This window comes from Nansenia antarctica (assembly GCF_963989245.1).
Source record: "Nansenia antarctica genome assembly, chromosome: 10".
In the NCBI taxonomy this organism is placed as follows: Eukaryota; Metazoa; Chordata; class Actinopteri; order Argentiniformes; family Microstomatidae; genus Nansenia; species Nansenia antarctica.
The window spans coordinates 22312130-22331729 of record NC_137680.1 but is presented as its reverse complement, the minus strand read 5'-3'; the positions used below and the strand labels follow the sequence as shown (position 1 = coordinate 22331729).

Here is a 19600-nt window from a genome sequence, read left to right as displayed (position 1 = left end):
TAAGTACTTATCATTACAAACCCTGTCAAAATATTTGGGATTTTTCAGAATCTCTGTCTAATTTGTTTTTAGTGTGATTATAACCGGTTTGTAATGTAAGTGTGTCTGCGTCTAATTTGTTTTGTGATATGTGTTATCGTTTCAAGTTCACTGCAGACAAGCAGTGTTTACAGTCAACGTGCATTCCATTGTGGGAACTTGTTGTTGTCTGAAATGGTGTTGTATCTGCCGGGCTTAAGGTTGAATCTAAGGCACTTAACCCTAAATGGTTCCTGGAGTGCTACACACTGCTCTGATCTCTCTGGAGATGTGCATATGTGTCTGGGCTACTTGTGTGTCTGGGAGGCAATGCAAATAGGCACGTTTCTGCTTCCCTGTGTAATGGACACAGCCTTATGTTATGTCCCAGGTAAGTAAGTAAGTAAGTAAGTAAGTAAGTAAGTAAGTGTAATGGACACAGTGAAGCAGAAATCTGTGATTTGTGCTGAAGGACTTTTGGTGAGACTCAATGATAAAATATATTTATGTAATGACTATGAACCAATGTGCATATTAACTAATATCACTTTTTATTAAAAGCATAGGAAGAATATGAATGTAAAAAATAGTGCTATGATTCAAAGTATTCTGTAGCATGTACAGCATATGTAGCAAAATTACAAATTAATAATAATCCAGACAAATTCCTTGACCCGACCAAAACCTAGGCAGTCAATCTGTAGGAATGTACTAGTTAAAATTACATAATTCTCATATATGTCTAAAATGCCCAAACATTCATTGATGAATTGCTGCTTCCCAACTAATACTGATTGCTCTATTCATGGAGCGTTCAATGGACCCGTAGCCCTACACACACTGTTAGGATTTAAGGTCAGTGCACCAGTACACACACACACACACACACACACACACACACACACACACACACACACACACACACACACACACACACACACACACACACAGATAACAAATGAACAAATGGTGTGTGTGTGTGTGTGTGTGTACTAAGTGCACTGACTGACCTCAATCCTTACAAGACATATACATTCCATGCTGGGTGGAATTTTGGCCGTATTGCCTAGCCAACTCTTTACCAGAACTGGATCAAAAGTAAAAATCACAATAGTATACTTTTTCCTTCATTTAGATACTTAAGCTGTACTTGATTTAGCTTGTGCCCATAGTTTACACTAGGGATTATTCCACTGATTCCATTGTGCTCGGCAAGCGATTAATAATTACGGTCCGTTAATGTGGAATGCGAGGGGTGGAGGAGGGGTGGAGGAGGTTTAGAGCCAGATGTCTGAGGTGCAGTCTCCTCCGGGGTATCTGAGCTCATGGGCCAAGGCCGGGCCACCAGGCTCTTTGCCAAAGTCAACCAGGAAGTCCTCATTTAACTTGAGGCCGCCGTTGACTGTGTCCACGTCTATCTGCATCATGACAGAGCCCTCCCTAGGAAGAAGAGAGAGACAAAGAGAGAGAGAGGGGTGGGGGGGACCAGACTGGGGTAAATAGGCAACATAAGCATTCAAATATTGCGAGACACTGATTTTACATTGAATAATGGCACATGCATAGGAGAGCTATACCTTACAATGACTTCAAGTTTTGGAGGCTTTATATATAAATAGTTTAATGATATCATCAATCAAAGGCTGTACTGAGCAACAATAATTTGGATCAAAAGTAAATGAAGAAGACAAAGGAAAATACATACAGTATATACAATTACAAGATAAAGAAATAAGTACTCTAATGTCCAATGTCTTGTGAAACTGCAAATTGCCTGACCCACCAGTCTGGCTTAACAACACAGAAAACATGGTGTTTTGCTTTAGTAAAAATAAAAAAGAGACAATTTGGCAACACAATCCACCTTAAAGGTTTGTTTTGATTGAGAAATTGTAGGGAAATAGCAGAAAAATCTTCCCCAGAGACGTGATTAAGTAATTAACAAGACAACTGTTGAAACACATATACACCCACATCCTCTGTCCAAAGTTGGATTCTGCATTTCAGCGTTATTGTCCCCGCCACATTGAGAATCAAACCCCCACTGCATAACCCAATGGGAGTTTAGAATACTGCAGCTAGCAATAGCTTGGCGTGCAGTACACTCTTTTCTTACACTCATGTTGAAGAATCAATGGTTTCTTTAAGAACATTGTTAGATACAAGCTACAATAAAAAAAAACATGCTATATAGAGTATTTTGAGTCAAAATTGACCAAAATTGAAAACAACAATGGTTACGGTTACAGTTTCGCACTTAATAACACCCCTCCACACCCTGATCACAGACAGAGACTGGGTCTTACCTGATCATGTCAGGGTAGAACTGCTTGTCCCAGCCACTGTAGAGAGAGGTGGTGACATACAGCCTCTCCCCATCCAGACTGAGCTGCAGCATCTGGCAGCTCCCCTGCACCCTCTTCCCCTGGTGTGGAGCACAGAGAAGTCAGGGTCTGCTCCCAACCTCTGTCCCAAACCACTAACACACACCCCCATGGGGTCATGGGTCATCTACGAACCCCTAACACCCCCCCCCATAGGGTTCATGAGTCATTTAAAGGCAACAGAAGCATGTACCGGTAAGATATGTCACTAGAATGTGAGCTTCGTCAGTTTCAACAGGACGCATTTGAGCACTTTTGGAGCCTTTGTTCAGGGTTATCCCCCGTTTCTTCCATTGTAGACTGATGTATCGCTGGCACCTGTACGTTTCTCAAAACCCTTCTTACATGACATTTACATAAAAAAAATGGTTGACCACGTCAGTGATATATCCTGCAGTGTAAATACTAAGTGTGTAAAATGATAAGGTACAGAGGTCATACAAAATCTAAGGATGGCTGTTCTTACACACCTTCACTATGCGTGGGGGTGGTTGGCTCTGGTTCTCTGGGTCCTCCAGTACTTTGACTGGACCGTCGTCTTGGATACTGCCACCCAAGAAAACCTTTAAACCCACAGAGATGTGACCACAGTCAGCGCACGACATCTTTCTGAATCAGTTGTTTCAGAAGGATTGATCTGAAATGAGTGTCCAACAGTCATAGGCAGATAGAAATAACATCACCTGGCCAGTCAGGCGTGGGTTCCTCCTGTCTGTGATGTCATACTGTCGTATGTCTCCGTGTAGCCAATTACTGAAGTACAGGAAGCGGTCATCCAGAGAGATCAGGATATCTGTAATGAGACCTGAAACAAATACATTATGTTCAGTATGTCAGTATACGCACACACACACACACACAACCTTATCTTGTAATATGCCTATTATACTATATACATTATGTCCTGTACTATTGTGACTTTTATCTTGAATTATGCTTGATTATTATGCCATATATCTTGTGCTGCAATGCAATGTCAGGAACCAAAGCCTAAGAATTTTACTCTGTTACACTTGTGTAATGTGACGTAACAATAAATATGAAACATGAAACTTGAACACACACAAACACACACACTCACTTGGCATCTCAGACAAGACCCATCCCTCCACCTTCTTGCTGGGGACCTTGATGACCTTCTCAGCTGCCCAGTCACCTTTCTGCATAGACAAAACAATACTGTGTCAACATTACCAAGGCAACATTTCATGTATGTTCATAAAAAGGACCTACAGTCCCTACCGTGTGACCTGTCTAAAGTGTGAGTTTAAGAGCTCCTACAATAGATCCCAGTGTTGTTCTTGATTGGCCTTCTCATAACATAATAATAATAATAATAATAATAATAATAATAATAATAACTCATCATATTTATAAAAGCGCTTTTCAGGGACTCGAAGACGCTGACAGTATGGGTACAGAGAAACACAGAAACAACAAGCGACAGATAACATGAGTACATAGAACACAGTATTAACAAACAGGTACAGGAAACAGTTAACACAGCCATGTCCAGGGGATGGAGGGTAAATTCACCAATTCACACACACATTCAAACACCAATGGTGGCAAGCTACCATGCAAGGCGCCGCTCATTGGGGGCAATTTGGGTTCAGTGTCTTGTCCAAGGACACCTCAACCTGTGGCCAGCTGGGGATCAAGGTGAGTGATGCCGGTGAGTAGGGAGTTGCAGTAGTCAAGGCGGGAGGAGATGAAGGCATGGATGAGGGATTCAGCAGCGGGGGGGAAGAGGCAGTGTCTGATTTTGGCGATTTTTAGGAGATGGAAGTAGGAGGTCTTGACAATGGAGCTGGGGATCAAATCAGAGGGTGGGGTCCAGGATGAAGCCAAGGTGGGGAGGGGTGATGGTTGTGTCTTCAATGGTGAGTGTGATGGGTCCGGTTTTATTGAGTGTGGATTTGGTGCCGATGAGAAGGAGTTCTTTTTTTTTCTTTTTCTGAGTGGGGCAGTCCCACTCACATTTTACATTTTTTACTGACAGTTACAGTGAAGATTTAGACAGGAAGGATGGGTGAGAGAGTGAGGAGGGATGACATGCAGGATATGTCCCCGGCCGGAATCGAACCGGGGACCCTGCGGTTACATGGTCAGCGCTTAACCCGCTACGCCACCTAAGCGCCCGATTAGAAAGAGTTCTGTTGTCACTGTTCAGTTTGAGGAAGTTGTGGGTCAGCCAGGTTTTTATTGGAGATATGCAGTTTTCGATGTGACTGTGTGCTGATGTAGATCTGGGTGTCATCGGCGTAGCAGTGGAAGTCCAGTTTGAATTGGTGGATGATGTGACCAAGGGGGAGTATGTAATAGAGGAAGAGCAGGGGGCCGAGGACTGAGCCTTGGGGTGTGACCAAATACTAAACATGAGTGCTTAATTTGGACATAATTTGTCCAAATACCTTTGGTGCCCTGAAATAGGGGGATTATGTATAACCTTTTTTTTCTAAATGCTGTAACCAATATCCATAAAATATTCCTCAAATAAAAGTTGACAATTTGTACTTTAACGTTATATTAATTGTTTGATTTCAATGTTACCTTTGAGGTATAGAGCTAAAATAAGGAAAAATGCTTCGCTGTCAAAATGTTTTATAACATTTGTAACGATTGGATATCATAATTTGTAGGAATACTTGGGGCTATGACCAATCAAAGATCAGCGAGTTATCAGCTAACTTGAACCCATAGAAAAGATAGAACATATTATGGCTCAATATTAAGATAATTACAATGGCTCATGCATAAAGAAAGAGGAGGAGGGGGAAAAGTCTACAACACTTGTACTGCTGCCATAGTTACCTAGGCTCCCAGTCTTTCTTGTCCCAGTCTTCAGCAGGAATGCATTAGCGAGGGGTGGAGGCTAGCCAATAGGCAGCTTAAAAAGGAACAGCCAATCATTTTCACTGAACCCTAACCCTCACCCTAACACTACGTGGGTAGTTTTTTTTCTCCATGAAGAGTAACGAAATAAGGGGTTGATGTTCTTGAAACACTTCAGCTCAAAGCCAATCAAAATGTCATGTCACAACCCGTGCTCCATTCAAACGAAATCAGCTATGAAACCTCCAAAGAAGTCGTGAGAACAACGTGATTTGGAGGTATGGCTACCCTGGCATTACTCCCACAGAGATTTGTTGACACACAGAGACCAACAATGTTTCGACTTCGTCAGCTGACCTGACGAAGACACAGCTAGGTTTGAAAAACTATCCATCAATATACCATGAGAGCAGTATCAGTGTGCTCATTTGTTTCTGTCGAGAAAAAAGGATATGTGTATGGAACATTTCATACATGCTTATAATAATGCATTGCAACTGTTGTGTCACTTAAGTTTTAAATAAAGCCTGTCTAGGCAACTACAGTATTCCCAAGTTTGTAGATATAAACTGGATTATAGAATGAGTGAGGCCGTAAGGCGTGGCAGTGATAAGGAGGGCCTGTAAGGTGTGGCAGTGATAAGGAGGGCCTGTAAGGTGTGGCAGTGATAAGGAGGGCCTGCTCACTGTGGTCTTGTAGAAGCGGAAGACGGTTCCGTTGAGGGCACAGCCCACGTAGCCCTCGGCCGCGGCGGGGTCGTGAAGGAAACGGACCTCGAGGGGAATGGCGCCCTCTTCCCCCAGCTCCAGGGTCTGCAGCCGTTTGTGCGTCGTCCAGTCCCACACATGGAGAGCAGACCCATAGTGACCTGCACACGCAAGAAGACCGTCAGTCAGTCAGTCAGTCAGTCAGTCAGTCAGCTTTATTTGTATAGCACGTTTACATACAGCAGCAGCTGAAACCAAAGTGCTTTACAGGTGTAGTACAGGTAAAGTGCAGGAGATTAAATAAGACGCAACACAATTCAATACAAGATATGATAAAGTTAAAGAAGAGAAGATAAAAGGACTAAAAACTATAAAACAATAAAAGCCAGGGACCTACAATAAAACAATAAAAGCCAGGGACCGATGGCTAAGTGGGGGGGAAGGCCAGGGAAAACAGGTGGGTCTGAGCGTGGAGGGGGAGGCTGTTCCAAAGCTTGGATGCAGTGGCCGCAAAGGCTCTGTCTCCCCTGGTTTTTAGCCTGGTTCTGGGCACCACCAGCAGTAGCTGATCTGCTGATCTAAGGGATCTGGAGGGGGTGTGGCGGTGCAGAAGCTCAGAGAGGTAGAGGGGGGCCAGTCCATTGAAAGCTTTAAAAACGGTCAGGGATCATTTTAAATCGATACGGTAATGCATAGGCAGCCAGTGGAGCGAACACAGAACTGGGCTGATGTGTTCGTACTTTTTAGTCCTCGTAAGGAGGCACGCAGCCGCATTTTTAACAAGTTGTAGGCGGCGGAGCAGGGACTGGTCAATCCCCACGTAGAGTGCGTTGCAGTAATCAAGGCGAGTGGTGACAAAGGCGTGTATCACGCTCTCCAGGTTCTTCTGGGAGAGGTAGGCCTTTGTCTTGGCCAGGAGTCGAAAATGATAAAAGAAACAGTCAAAACTTTTCAAATTTAAAAGCACTGTCAAAAATTACTCCAAGGTTCCCAACTGAGGTGGAGAGGTTAGAACCCAGGGGACCAAGGGCATCGACGAGGGGGGCCAGGGGGGCACAATTAAAAACAATAACCTCAGTTTTTTTTCCATTGAGGGTCAAAACTTTTCGGACTTTTCGGAGCTACAAATACAGTTTTTCTCCTGGATACATAAATCAATCAATGTCGATTGTCATCGATTACGTCATACTTTGGGATAGGAGGGTCCATACTAGACCTGGGTTTAAAAAGTATTGGAAATAATTTCAAATACTTAAAAGACTGTTGCACTTATTGATATTTTTTGCCTGACGAGACTGAACTAAGAAACCATCACGATCCACTCTCGCCAGATTCACTCCCTAAATGTAATTGAACAGATTCCACTGCATTCTTCAGCAACCAAAGCTTTCAAGGCACCTCAAAGTAATTAACAATTTTCACTATCTCTTTCTTTGAGGGCATTATGTGCCAGTGTAAAGTTAGGTAAATATTGTATTGTGTGGACTGTAATCTTTCCCACCATGTTTTATATTCAAGCTTGTTAGAAAATAAATGTTTTCTGCATCGAATCGATGTTTGTGTGCATCGAATCGATGTTTGTGTGCATCGAGTCGAATGTGTGCATCGAATCGATGTGTCTTCATGTGAATGATCGATGTGTCTTCATGTGAATGACTGCATCCATGAAAACTTAAGAGTTTGCCGCCTTTAGAATACTGAGACTAGATATTGGCATAATTGGTTCATGTAAAGTTGAATTTTACAGTCTATTATCAAATCTTTAGTAGTGCCCCACCTTTATAACTACTACAATTGATTGGAAAATAAGCAAATTAATCATAAGTCATTAGAATATTAGTAAGTCGTATACTATTAGTTGTTTACAATATCCTTTACACTCCAACCCAACTCATTTTATTATACATTTTAATTTCCAGATGCTGATGATCTGTTAGATTCCTGCACCTTCTTTGACGTGTGCAAGGTCGAAGCCGCCAGCCAGGGCTTTGGGCGCCCCCCACTCAGTGCTGATCATGACGTTGTGCCGCGGCTGGTACCAGAAGTCGTAGCCGAACGGCGCTGCCTCCCCAGGCTGCTCCCAGTTACCCACCACTTCAAACGTCTCACCGTCCAGCAAGATAAAGCCACCTGAGAGCAGGCAGAGACACACACACACACACACGCACACGCGCACACACGCACACATGCACACGCACACGCACATGCGTACACACACACGCACACGCATACGCACACGCACAAACGCACACAGATTTCGAGCATTAGTCATTTCATCAGAATAAAGCTGCCAATAAGCCACTTCATGCTTGTCCCAGTCAAGTCTCATCTTTGTAAAGTTTTAAGTCCCTTTTAAGCAATATCATTAATAATCATTAGAAGCTGTTACACAGTTGTCAATGTTTTAACATGATTATGAGGTTTTAGACCAGTAGGCCTATGGGTAGTAGTAGCTTTAACAACGATCATCTATAGTCACTAAACATGAAGGTGTGTTATCTAGTATATAAATATGAAGGTGTGTTATCTAGTATATAAACATGAAGGTGTGTTATCTAGTATATAAACATGAAGGTGTGTTATCTAGTATATAAACATGAAGGTGTGTTATCTAGTATATAAACATGAAGGTGTGTTATCTAGTATATAAACATGAAGGTGTGTTATCTAGTATATAAACATGAAGGTGTGTTATCTAGTATATAAACATGAAGGTGTGTTATCTAGTATATAAATATGAAGGTGTGTTATCTAGTATATAAACATGAAGGTGTGTTATCTAGTATATAAACATGAAGGTGTGTTATCTAGTATATAAACATGAAGGTGTGTTATCTAGTATATAAACATGAAGGTGTGTTATCTACTGTAGTATATAAACATGAAGGTGTGTTATCTAGTATATAAACATGAAGGTGTGTTATCTAGTATATAAACATGAAGGTGAGTTATCTAGTATATAAACATGAAGGTGTGTTATCTAGTATATAAACATGAAGGTGTGTTATCTAGTATATAAACATGAATGTGTGTTATCTAGTATATAAACATGAAGGTGTGTTATCTAGTATATAAACATGAAGGTGTGTTATCTAGTATATAAACATGAAGGTGTGTTATCTAGTATATAAACATGAAGGTGTGTTATCTAGTACGGTATATAAACATGAAGGTGTGTTATCTAGTATATAAACATGAAGGTGTGTTATCTAGTATATAAACATGAAGGTGTGTTATTTACTGTAGTATATAAACATGAAGGTGTGTTATCTAGTATATATACATGAAGGTGTGTTATCTAGTATATAAACATGAAGGTGTGTTATCTAGTATATAAATATGAAGGTGTGTTATCTAGTATATAAACATGAAGGTGTGTTATCTAGTATATAAACATGAAGGTGTGTTATCTAGTATATAAACATGAAGGTGTGTTATCTAATATATAAACATGAAGGTGTGTTATCTAGTATATAAACATGAAGGTGTGTTATCTAGTATATAAACATGAAGGTGTGTTATCTAGTATATAAACATGAAGGTGTGTTATCTAGTATATAAACATGAAGGTGTGTTATCTAGTATATATACATGAAGGTGTGTTATCTAGTATATATACATGAAGGTGTGTTATCTAGTATATAAACATGAAGGTGTGTTATCTAGTATATTCAGTACAAGGCTGTAATCTGGAGTCCGCGAAATACAATTCACTATCCTGCACTGGTCTTACCTTTTCCGTTCCCAGAGGGATCTCCCATGCTGCTGATCATGATCTGGCCGCTGCCCAGGCAGTGTGTGGTGTGGGGGTTGGCCAGGCCACACTTCCAGAAGACCTCAGTGGGCTCCACTATCTAAAGGAAATGAACAATCATGATTCGCCCTTCAAAAACAATGTTCTGTGTCAAAACCGATTTACAGTTTTCCCCTGCCGATTTTGTAAGTTTGCCCCACTGACAAAGAAATGAACGGTCTATCATTTTAATGGTAGGTTTATTTTAACAGTGAGAGACAGAATATCAACAAAGAAATCCAGAAGAATACATGATATAAAAGTTATAAATTGATTTGCATTTGAGTGAGGGAAATAAGTATTTCATCCCCTAGCAAAACATGACTTAGTACTTGGTGGAGAAACCCTTGTTGGCAAGCACAGAGGTCAGATGTTTCTTGTAGTTGGTCACCAGGTTTCTCAGGACATCAGCACATCTCAGGAGGGATTTTGGTCCTTACATATACAACATGGTCAGTCAACATAATCTCCAGGATCCACCGTCACCGTCACCATCACCTGTTAGGGGACTCGTTACCTTGTGCATGCGTGGAGAGCGGGGTTCCGTCCCTACGTCCACTACGTAGATCCGCGAGGAGATGAGCGAGGGAAGGATGAGGCGGTTGCGCTTCTTTGAAGAGTCGCCAAAACAGCTGCTGCACGCGTTCCAGCCAGAGTGGTGGAGCTCGTCGTTCAGGTTGGGCATGGGCAGTCTGTGAATGACCTAAGACACAAACATGGCCAGACCTCTAATAAATATTCACTTATCAATAATCAACAATTCAGACAGTAAAGTGTAATAGTGTTGGAGTTAAAAACAGTACAGCAGTAAAACAGCACATTTTTGTCAATAGTACAATTTAACTATTGCAAGAATATGAACAGGATATTAACATCAGACCTTTTTGTGGTGCCGGGCTCACCAGTGCATTTTTCTTTTTCTCAGAATGTGCATAACTGTTAATTTGGCCACTCCTAATGTTCCCGCTATCTCTCTGATGGATTTTTGGGTTGTTTTTGCAGCCTAGTCATGTACCGTTAACGAGATAGAATAAGAAAAGCATATTTTTCTATGCCGCTATGAGTACACCGACCAACGCGACGCGGTCCGCGTAGAACGTAGAACTAGAACGTAGAACTATAAACTTGGAGACCCCTTACGTAGGCTACGGCGTAGACGTGCGTAAATTCGACGCAGAAGCTTAAATCGGCCTTAAGGATGGCCTGTTTCACTTGCATTGAGAGCTCCGTTGACCGCATGTTGTGCGTATACAGCAACAGCTTCCAAATGCAAATGCCACACTTGGAATCAACTCAGACTGTTTACCTACTTAATTAATAAATAAATAATGAAGGAATAGCCCACACTGGCCCATGAAACCGTTTTTGAGTCAATTGTCCAATTACGGTACTTTTGGTCCATTGAAAAAGAGGACTACATATTAAAGAGCTGTAATTCCTAAACCCTTCCTTCAATTTTGATGTGAATATCCTTACCCTAAAGCTGAGAGTCTGCACTTTAAGCTCATATTAATTATATAACAGTAACTTGAAGATGTTTTGATGAACAGCTAAAATAACAAAAATTCGGGATATACTGTATATATGGACCTAACTGTACATTTCAGTTAGCGTGTTCAATACTTCTTGCCTGTGTCATTCCCCTTTATTGCACACAACTTTTTTATGGATTGGAGTGTTACAACTGCTTTAGCTGTGTAGTTTTATTGAGTTAATACCAGTGTCTGGTCTAAATTGCATGTGAATAGCTGCAATGGAAATACACTATATGGACAAAAGTATTGAGAAAACCGAACATCACATGTGCTTGTTGAACTTCTCATTGCAAAACCATGGGCATTAATATGGAGTTGGTCCCACCTTTGCTGCTATAACAGCTTCCACTCTTCTGGGAAGACTTTCTACTATATTTTAGAATGGTTGTGGGGATTTGCTCCCATTCAGCCATAAGAGCATTAATGAGGTCGGGCGCTGATGTTGGGCGAGAAGGACTGGCTCGCAGTCGGCGTTCCAATTAATCCCAAAGGTGTTCGATGGGGTTGAGGTCAGAGCTCTGAACATGCCAGTCAAGTTCTCCCAGACCAAACTCGGCAAACCATGTCATTAATTCATTCACTTTGTGTATGGGGGCATTATCATGCTGAAACTGGAAAGGGCCTTCCCCAAACTGTTGCCACAAAGTTGGAAGCATACAATTCTCTAGAATCTCATTGTATGCTGTAGCATTAAGATTTCCCTTCACTGGAACTAAGGGGGATAGCCCAAACCATGAAAACAGCCCCAGATGCTAATTGTGTCCACATACTTTTATCCATATAGTTTATGTTGAGTTAAAAAGTGTTGATGTGTTGAATACTTTCCCTCACTGTATAAGTCAACTGTACTGCCTCCTGCAGTGGAGGCTCCTCCATAGAGGTGGAGGAGGCCTGGCCTCCCCAATAATTTGAGAGAAGAGAGAGAGATTTTAAAAAGCAATAATTATATTTTTTATTTTTTATTTATTTAACAAAAAACATATTGAAATTTTTTGTATATTAATATTATTTCCGTTTTGTTCATAAATCTGAATTTTTCCATGGCTTAAACCCAATATTGCAATTGTAAAGCACCTACAGGCCAGAATCCCTATCCGTTTGTATTGAGGGAGGCCAGGCCTCCCCCAGGAAAGTGGTTTCTCATAGAAGTCAATGTAATGCAATTTTTTTCATGGCAATATGTGATTGGCCAAATCACTGAAAATGGGTGGGCAGAGGAGGCCTGGCCTCACCATGCATTGAGCCCAGGGCTGAAAGATTGACATTTTGTTCGTCCAATCACATGAAGCCATTTTGAGAATTCGCCAGTCACTTCAGTCAAAGAAACACTCGCCATAGTGGCTACGAGTGTCCTGTCCTTTGCAGGACACGTCTAGAACACCCATGGCTATTATCCCTGAAAATAACAGTTCAAATGGCCAAATACTTTTGCTTAAAATGACCTCGGAAGTCGGCGAGATTCTGGCGCGATTTATACATCGAATAGGTAGACAACATTTAGGATTTATTAAACAGTTTTATTTTTAATGTAGTCTATTTCGAGGAGGCCAATTTTTTTCCGCTTGCTCGCTTCACTCACGATGGAATGTTCCCTGTTCTTCTTATCTGTCTTTGTGCTTGCCAAAGGCATACTATTTGGAAAGTTCTGATTGATGGAATTCATTGTGCAGAGCTTAGATGTGCCTGCCTGAAGAAATGACATTGCTGTAAGTCTATGAGCCTGCCTGATAATTAAGTTGAGAAATGACATTTGGATGTAATATAAATGCCCAGTGAACATGTGTAAAAGGCAGGAATTTGATAATTATGTGGTTAAAAAACAATTTTGTTTAGCCTACATTTTTCATTCTTCTTCTTGTTCTACAGCTTCAACATGTAATCATCAATTTAATCAAGTTTAGCATATAAAAAAGATAAGTAACAGTTTCTTTATCAATATATAATATATATATAAATATATATATATATTTTTAAAGTTGAGTTAATTATCAGGCAGGCTCATAGACTTACAGCAATGTCATTTCTTCAGAGATAAGAAGAACAGGGAACATTCCATCGCGAGTGAAGCGAGCAAGCGGAAAATAATTGGCCTCCTCAATTCTGGAAGTCACCAGCCTCCACTGGCTTCCTGTTACACTACGATAAAGATCAAGACTTCTCTCCCTGATATTCATGTCCACTACAGTAGAATCTTACACCATATTGGATTACATTCTTCATATTCAAACATATGCCAAACAAAAACCCTTGATAGCACTGTTTAACAACTATACAACTCTATGTACTTCTAACAATTCCAACTATAAAAATAAATAAAGCACATTTACTTTAAGAACTGTGCAGCTTCAACGTTCGGTAATCTTTTAATTATGTAACCACTTTCCCCATTGTACTCAAGATCAATGAATCATCGTACTCTGCACAGCATTTTTGCACTATTGAACCCACTGTAAAATCCATCACTTAATTATTTTATCAATGTTGGGTTGCTTTTTTAACGTATTTACTTATGTTACTTATTATTATTGTGTTATTATTGTGTTTTGTATCTGAATACTGCAATGTCAATGTTGAAGAACCAAAGCCAAATAATTTTACTCTTGTGTATTTTGAGTGTTTACTCTTTGTGTACAGTAAGATGTAATAAAAGCTATTCTGATTCTGAAGACTCCATGTAGAACCCTCTGTGAAAAGGATCGACATGGAACCCAAAAGGGTTCCTCAAAGGCGTCTCCCGCAGGGACAGCTGAAGAACCCTTTTAGGTAACAACCTGTACAATAAGTCAATGTAGCCAATTACATTGCAGTAAATCCAATACTGATTTGATTTTGCCATTCTGTTGCCGATTTGGTAACAGAATGACCTATTTTAATCACTTATTAATTCATAAACTAAATAGATATCAGTAAAAACACTACAAGTATTTTGTAGGTCTATCTATACTTCTTACTTTTGCTCATTTCCATTATTTTTGCTCCTCATAACGCAGAGCACTTATCTTAGCAAAATATCTTACACTTATGAAGCCAAACCATTTCCTAAACATTAATGAGGTTTGATGTTTTTCACAGACTTCAAAGAAGGTAGATGTTTTCTTAGACGCATTTCCATAATATGTTTGACCAGAAGTCAAAGCCGTTGCTTATCTACATTTCTTTGATGGAAGATGGTTGAGACTTGTATTTATTACTTAATTTCCTTAAAAAATACACTCTTAGCTTTCATTTGACACCCAATTTGATATGCTCTGATGACTTCCACATGTTGGGACCTATCACACATAACCGCCCTAATGTTAAAATGAAGAAATTACCTATCATGTTTTTCTTGTCTCCAGTGCATCCCTAATATATTATACGACCAAATGACATATCGGTTTCCTAGCGTACTGACATAACACAAATCATTTTTTATTAATTTAAAGTCCCTTTAAATGTTAAACTTGTTAAAATGTTAAAATGTTAAAATGTTGGAATATACCCGGACTTCATACAAACATCAAAACAGACTAAACTTCTGGACTTTGGGAACCATACATGAACATCATGTGATGGGAATATAGGCTTTGTTTGAGAATATTTTGTACAAAGTAGAGGAATGTTTTGTTTTCTCTGTATTCAATCCAATATTGATGCGTAGTAGTGTGTGTATGTGTCTCTGTTTCTGGTCTTTGTTATTGTATGGTTTTTCTGGTGTTATAAAATAAGAAAATGGCAATGAACATAGTGAGAAAAAAAAGGGAAAAAATGATAATAATAGTAATAATACTTTATATAGCGAGAGATAAAGATTACCACCAGTCACCACAAAACAATGCTACTCAGAACATGATGAAAACCCCAGAACAGGACACACGAAAAAAGATAGCGTTTCCCTGACCTCTGCTTTTTATATCATCCTAAAAACCACACTACTGTATTTCAATTAGGAGCTGTTGATAAGTTGATATTCTATTTGATCTTTGATTTGGTATTTCATACTATCATTCATCTTATTACATTTAATCTGATGACATCACAACACTTTGACACCTCAAGCCATTCCACAGAGCTCACAGCCATTGTCTTCCAGGGGATGGTCCATTTGAGAACAATGGCAGAATTGAAATTTCCCCACTTCACTACCAACAGATGTCACTAGTGCACAGGACATGGACTTCTAACTTAGATGCAAAGCTGATGGATGACAATCTGATTTTGAGTAGTGAAGTGATGCTATTACAATCCCAGAACCAAGACTGCAGAATGGTTGTGGTATTTTAACATCTATAGAACATTTTACCTGTTAAGAATGGATTACAGTACCTGACAATAAGTGGGAGACTTGGGGTCCACATCTACTGTGGCGAGGTAATCAGGTTTCTGGATGTCAGTGTTGCGATAAATGCAGGGCAAATACACAATCTCCTCCCGTGGCCCTTTAAACACAAGAGATTTCAGGTGACATTGGAGTATACTCCCGGCGACAGGGTAAGGCGACCCTGACAACTGCAAACCCTATAAATACCTGCATTTTACCCATGGAGGTCTGCCAATAATCTCAGTTTATTGGTTGCCAATCTAATTCTCATTGCTTAATAATTCTCATTTCATAGAACAAATGCTATATAAAGGTGATATAACATGTCCTAACATCTGGAGCTTTGCACATAAAAAGCTTAACTCTTTTGTACCTCTATACAACATACAATTTACTTATACATTATTTGTGATGCATCTATGGGGATTTATTCATTCTTTAAAGGGATAGCTCACCCAAATGACCATAGGGGGTTCCCTTGAAAGTAGTCTATGGGCCTGGAGAGAGCGTTCCGTGGTGTAAGAATGTTAGAACTAGTCTTTTAGCAGACATGCTAACTATTTGGAACTGGTTCACAACACCCAGTGATGTTTTAAAACTATCAAACCATTAACATACAGGTTGGTTTGACATGAAGATATTAATGTGTTCTATACTGCTTCAGACAGACAATAAAAGGGTAACACACTGCAAGAGCTGATAGAAAACAAAAAAAATAAGTTCTTGGCTCAGACCACACAGCTGGACCCAGAGGATGAACTTGCTCTGCTGTTTGATACAACAACTAAAAGATTCCTTAAACACAGAAGTTGCTGTCCTTTATTTTCTTACAATGGTCCTGGACCTTTTGCTTAACCACTGACTCCAATACCAAACTGTTAACACCAAAACCTAATGGTGAAAGGCTTAAATTGGCTGAATTGTGCCAAATTGCATGGACAAACACCTCCAAGTTTTTAACAGTGATTATGTAACTGAATGAAAACAATGAACAATGTTTTGAAGTCTCTAGTGTTTATTGGCAGTTGGTATCAGTGACTGAGTAAACCGACTCTGAATAACAGTCTCCAGGCCCAGAAACGACTTTAATTTACTTTCAACCATTTAACCAATTTTATCATTTGAGTGAACTATCCTTTTTTATGTTATTCATCATTTTAAGAGGAAGCATAGGGTTACTGACTGACTGACTGACTGACTGACTGACGAAATACAGGTGAAGACAGCATCATTGTATTTAACAGAATGTGGAAATGTGCCTTTACTCAAATAGCACTAATAAACGCTTCCATTCATTTGACCATCAACTTGGTCCAAATACTTTAGAAAACGGATGGTTGGACTTACCTTTCATGGCATCCAGGGGGGTTTTGTAGCCGGGTCCACAGCCTTTGCAGTCAGCTAATATAAAAACAGGCATATAGCATACTCTTCATTGAATACTAACATTACATTATTGCTGGTGCTATTTCCCCAAAATGTGTGATCACTGTCTCCTGTAGGTAACTATTGTAAGTATTGTAGTTAAAACGTTATCTCCTTTTTAAAAACGTTTTTATTTACATTTGTCATGGATATGAATTCCCTCTCTCTTTTCAGACAGAGGTTAATACTTTAAATAAGTTTACATTAAACATATTAAGCATACGTATTTATACATAAATTGCAATGCATTTCGTTCCCTCAAATATATTACGCGTTCAGCAGGTGAAGGAGAAGTTAAATCATTCTCAAGTCAAACAGATTATGCAGAAACATACTTCTTGTCTCATATTACTTTTGAAATCATAATTAGGCCTAAGAATACTCAATGGGAAAAGTGTCAAAAGGTTTAAAGCTCGCAGGTCAAAGTGTAGAACGAGACTTGTATACAAGTATAGTATAGGAACGCGTTTCAATTCAGCTGTTACGTCATTTGTTCAAAGTTGAAAAGATAACATGATTGAAAAAGTTGAAGACCAGGCTCAACAGGCTGTAACAAACATTTGCGAGAAAGAAATTAAATATGATGAAAATTGCACAAACCCATCTTGCAGACTTTGCACTGGTCCACGACAGAAACAGAGAATGTGGAGTGTTTTGTGGGGTGAGCAGTGCGACAGGAGAGTGGGGGGGGTCCAACGGGTGAGGGGTCTGACAGGAGAGGGGGAGTTTTTGGCAGGAGAACCTATCCTGTTGCACGTAGACACAAAACACTCCTCTGTCCAACTTAACTGCATTCTTGTTACATAAATGTAACAACCGGTTGTCTCAAGTTCTCAGGTTAATGATTGATAGCAGTTTAATAATCCAACACTAACCCTGTCCTAACCCTGTGTGTTATCAACATTAGCCTATGAATACACAAGTTTCAAGGCGTGTAATAGTTATATATATATGGGGCCATAGTAACTGGGGTCCTGGGGAAGAAAAAAAAATGTGTCAAAGTTAAGTTCTTTTACATAACGCCCGAGGAACACAACTCCTCGAGTCCATCGCTAGGTTGCGCATGCGCCAATGTCTACCAACTGAGTTCCGATGTTCACGTCTTTACTTCAAATATCTTTGGTAACGTTTTTTTTTAGTGATTATTATAAAAAAAAAAAAAAAAAATGGAAATTATCTCTGGTAGCGTCGGCCCGCTCTTTTCACATTGACGTCAGATCCCATAGTCTGACCTTTGGAAGTATCTCTGTTACCAAACACAAGAGAATATAGAACTCCACTCAAAACACAGGCTTCAGGGCTTAAGCGTACATGAGCACCTGTCGACTTACTGTTTATTCATTACATTTTGTCGTGCAGTTTCCTATTAGAAGATTGTCCATTTAAAATGTCCATTTGTTAAGACCACCTTACATTTGCACGGTTTATGTATGCACACACATTAACATTTGGGTAACTATGAAACGTAATAATCATTCAAAACAAATATGAAGACTTGCAACTACAATATTTCAAAAGCCGTTTTATTGTCATTTGTTATGAATATGGATTCCATCTCTTAATACTCGTTAATACTTTAAATACGTTTACATTAAACATAAGCATACGTATTTATACATAAATTGCAATGCATGAGTGCCAATTTCGTTCCCTCATATTATGCGTTCAGCAGGTGAAGAAGTTAAATCATTCTCAACGTCAAACAGACTGCATGTCATGTTACTTTTGAAATCATAATTAGGCCGAAGAATACGCAATGGGAAGTGTCAAAATGTTTGTAGCTCGCAGCAGGTCAAAGTGTATCGAGACTAGTAAAACAGTTACACTCAATCCAGCTGTTAGGTCATTCGTTCAAAGTTGAAAAGATGAAAATTCTATCAAACATTATATAACAAGTTAAACCACGCCCAACGGTTAACATTAAAACATATTATATTTGTAACAAACATTTGTGAGAAGGGCTGTCAGTCGATAAAAAAAGGCCTCCAAATAATGAGAATTACCATTACCATGGAGACAAAATTATAACTGTTTAGGCTTCCTTGGTAAAAAAAATAAAACATCTTGTTTGGCTACATGTTACCATTCTAGCTTCAAGATTTTGTTCTTGATCATCTGATCTATACATATCTGAGACACAATAGGGGAAATAAGTATTGAGCACATCAATATTTTGACCAGCAAATGTATTTCCAATGAGCCTATTCAAGTGAAATGTGCACCAGACTTTGGTAATAACTCAAACAATCCAGACAAAAAGTCTAAACATTAAAGTCCATATGTAAATAAAGTTATGTGTAATACAGTAGAATGAAACAGGAAAAAAGTATTGAACACACTAAGGCTGTGTTCGGAATAGCATACTAGCATACTACTCTTTTGAGTATGTAGTACGTTCACACTGTACAGTATGCGAGATTTCAGTATGCGAGAAATTTAGTAGGCGAGCAGTTACTTCCGTGAAAATTGAAGTCGGTTACGATGGACACTAGCTCGGGTCCTATTTCCCAAAATGCATTTCGCGTCCAGGGTTGCAGAGTTGCGTCCAGGGTTGCCAGATGGGGCGGGTTACCGCCGAATGGGCTACTTGATTTTGAGGTTAT

The 19600-nt window shown here is 39.6% G+C and overlaps 1 protein-coding gene across 1 annotated transcript; it reads right to left on the bottom strand.

Annotated features, from left to right (window-relative positions):
• Positions 1-546: 546 nt before the first annotated feature.
• On the bottom strand, positions 547-17686 carry selenbp1 (selenium binding protein 1). Its single transcript, XM_080540293.1, has 12 exons — positions 17598-17686; positions 16920-16973; positions 15578-15690; positions 10255-10440; positions 9678-9798; positions 7892-8074; positions 5924-6105; positions 3484-3562; positions 3086-3207; positions 2873-2965; positions 2325-2443; positions 547-1458 (listed from the first exon to the last, which is right to left on the bottom strand). The coding sequence occupies exons 1-12, from the start codon at positions 17599-17601 to the stop codon at positions 1296-1298; spliced, it is 1419 nt and encodes a 472-aa protein (XP_080396419.1). The 5' UTR covers positions 17602-17686; the 3' UTR covers positions 547-1295.
• Between the last annotated feature and the right edge of the window lie 1914 nt (positions 17687-19600).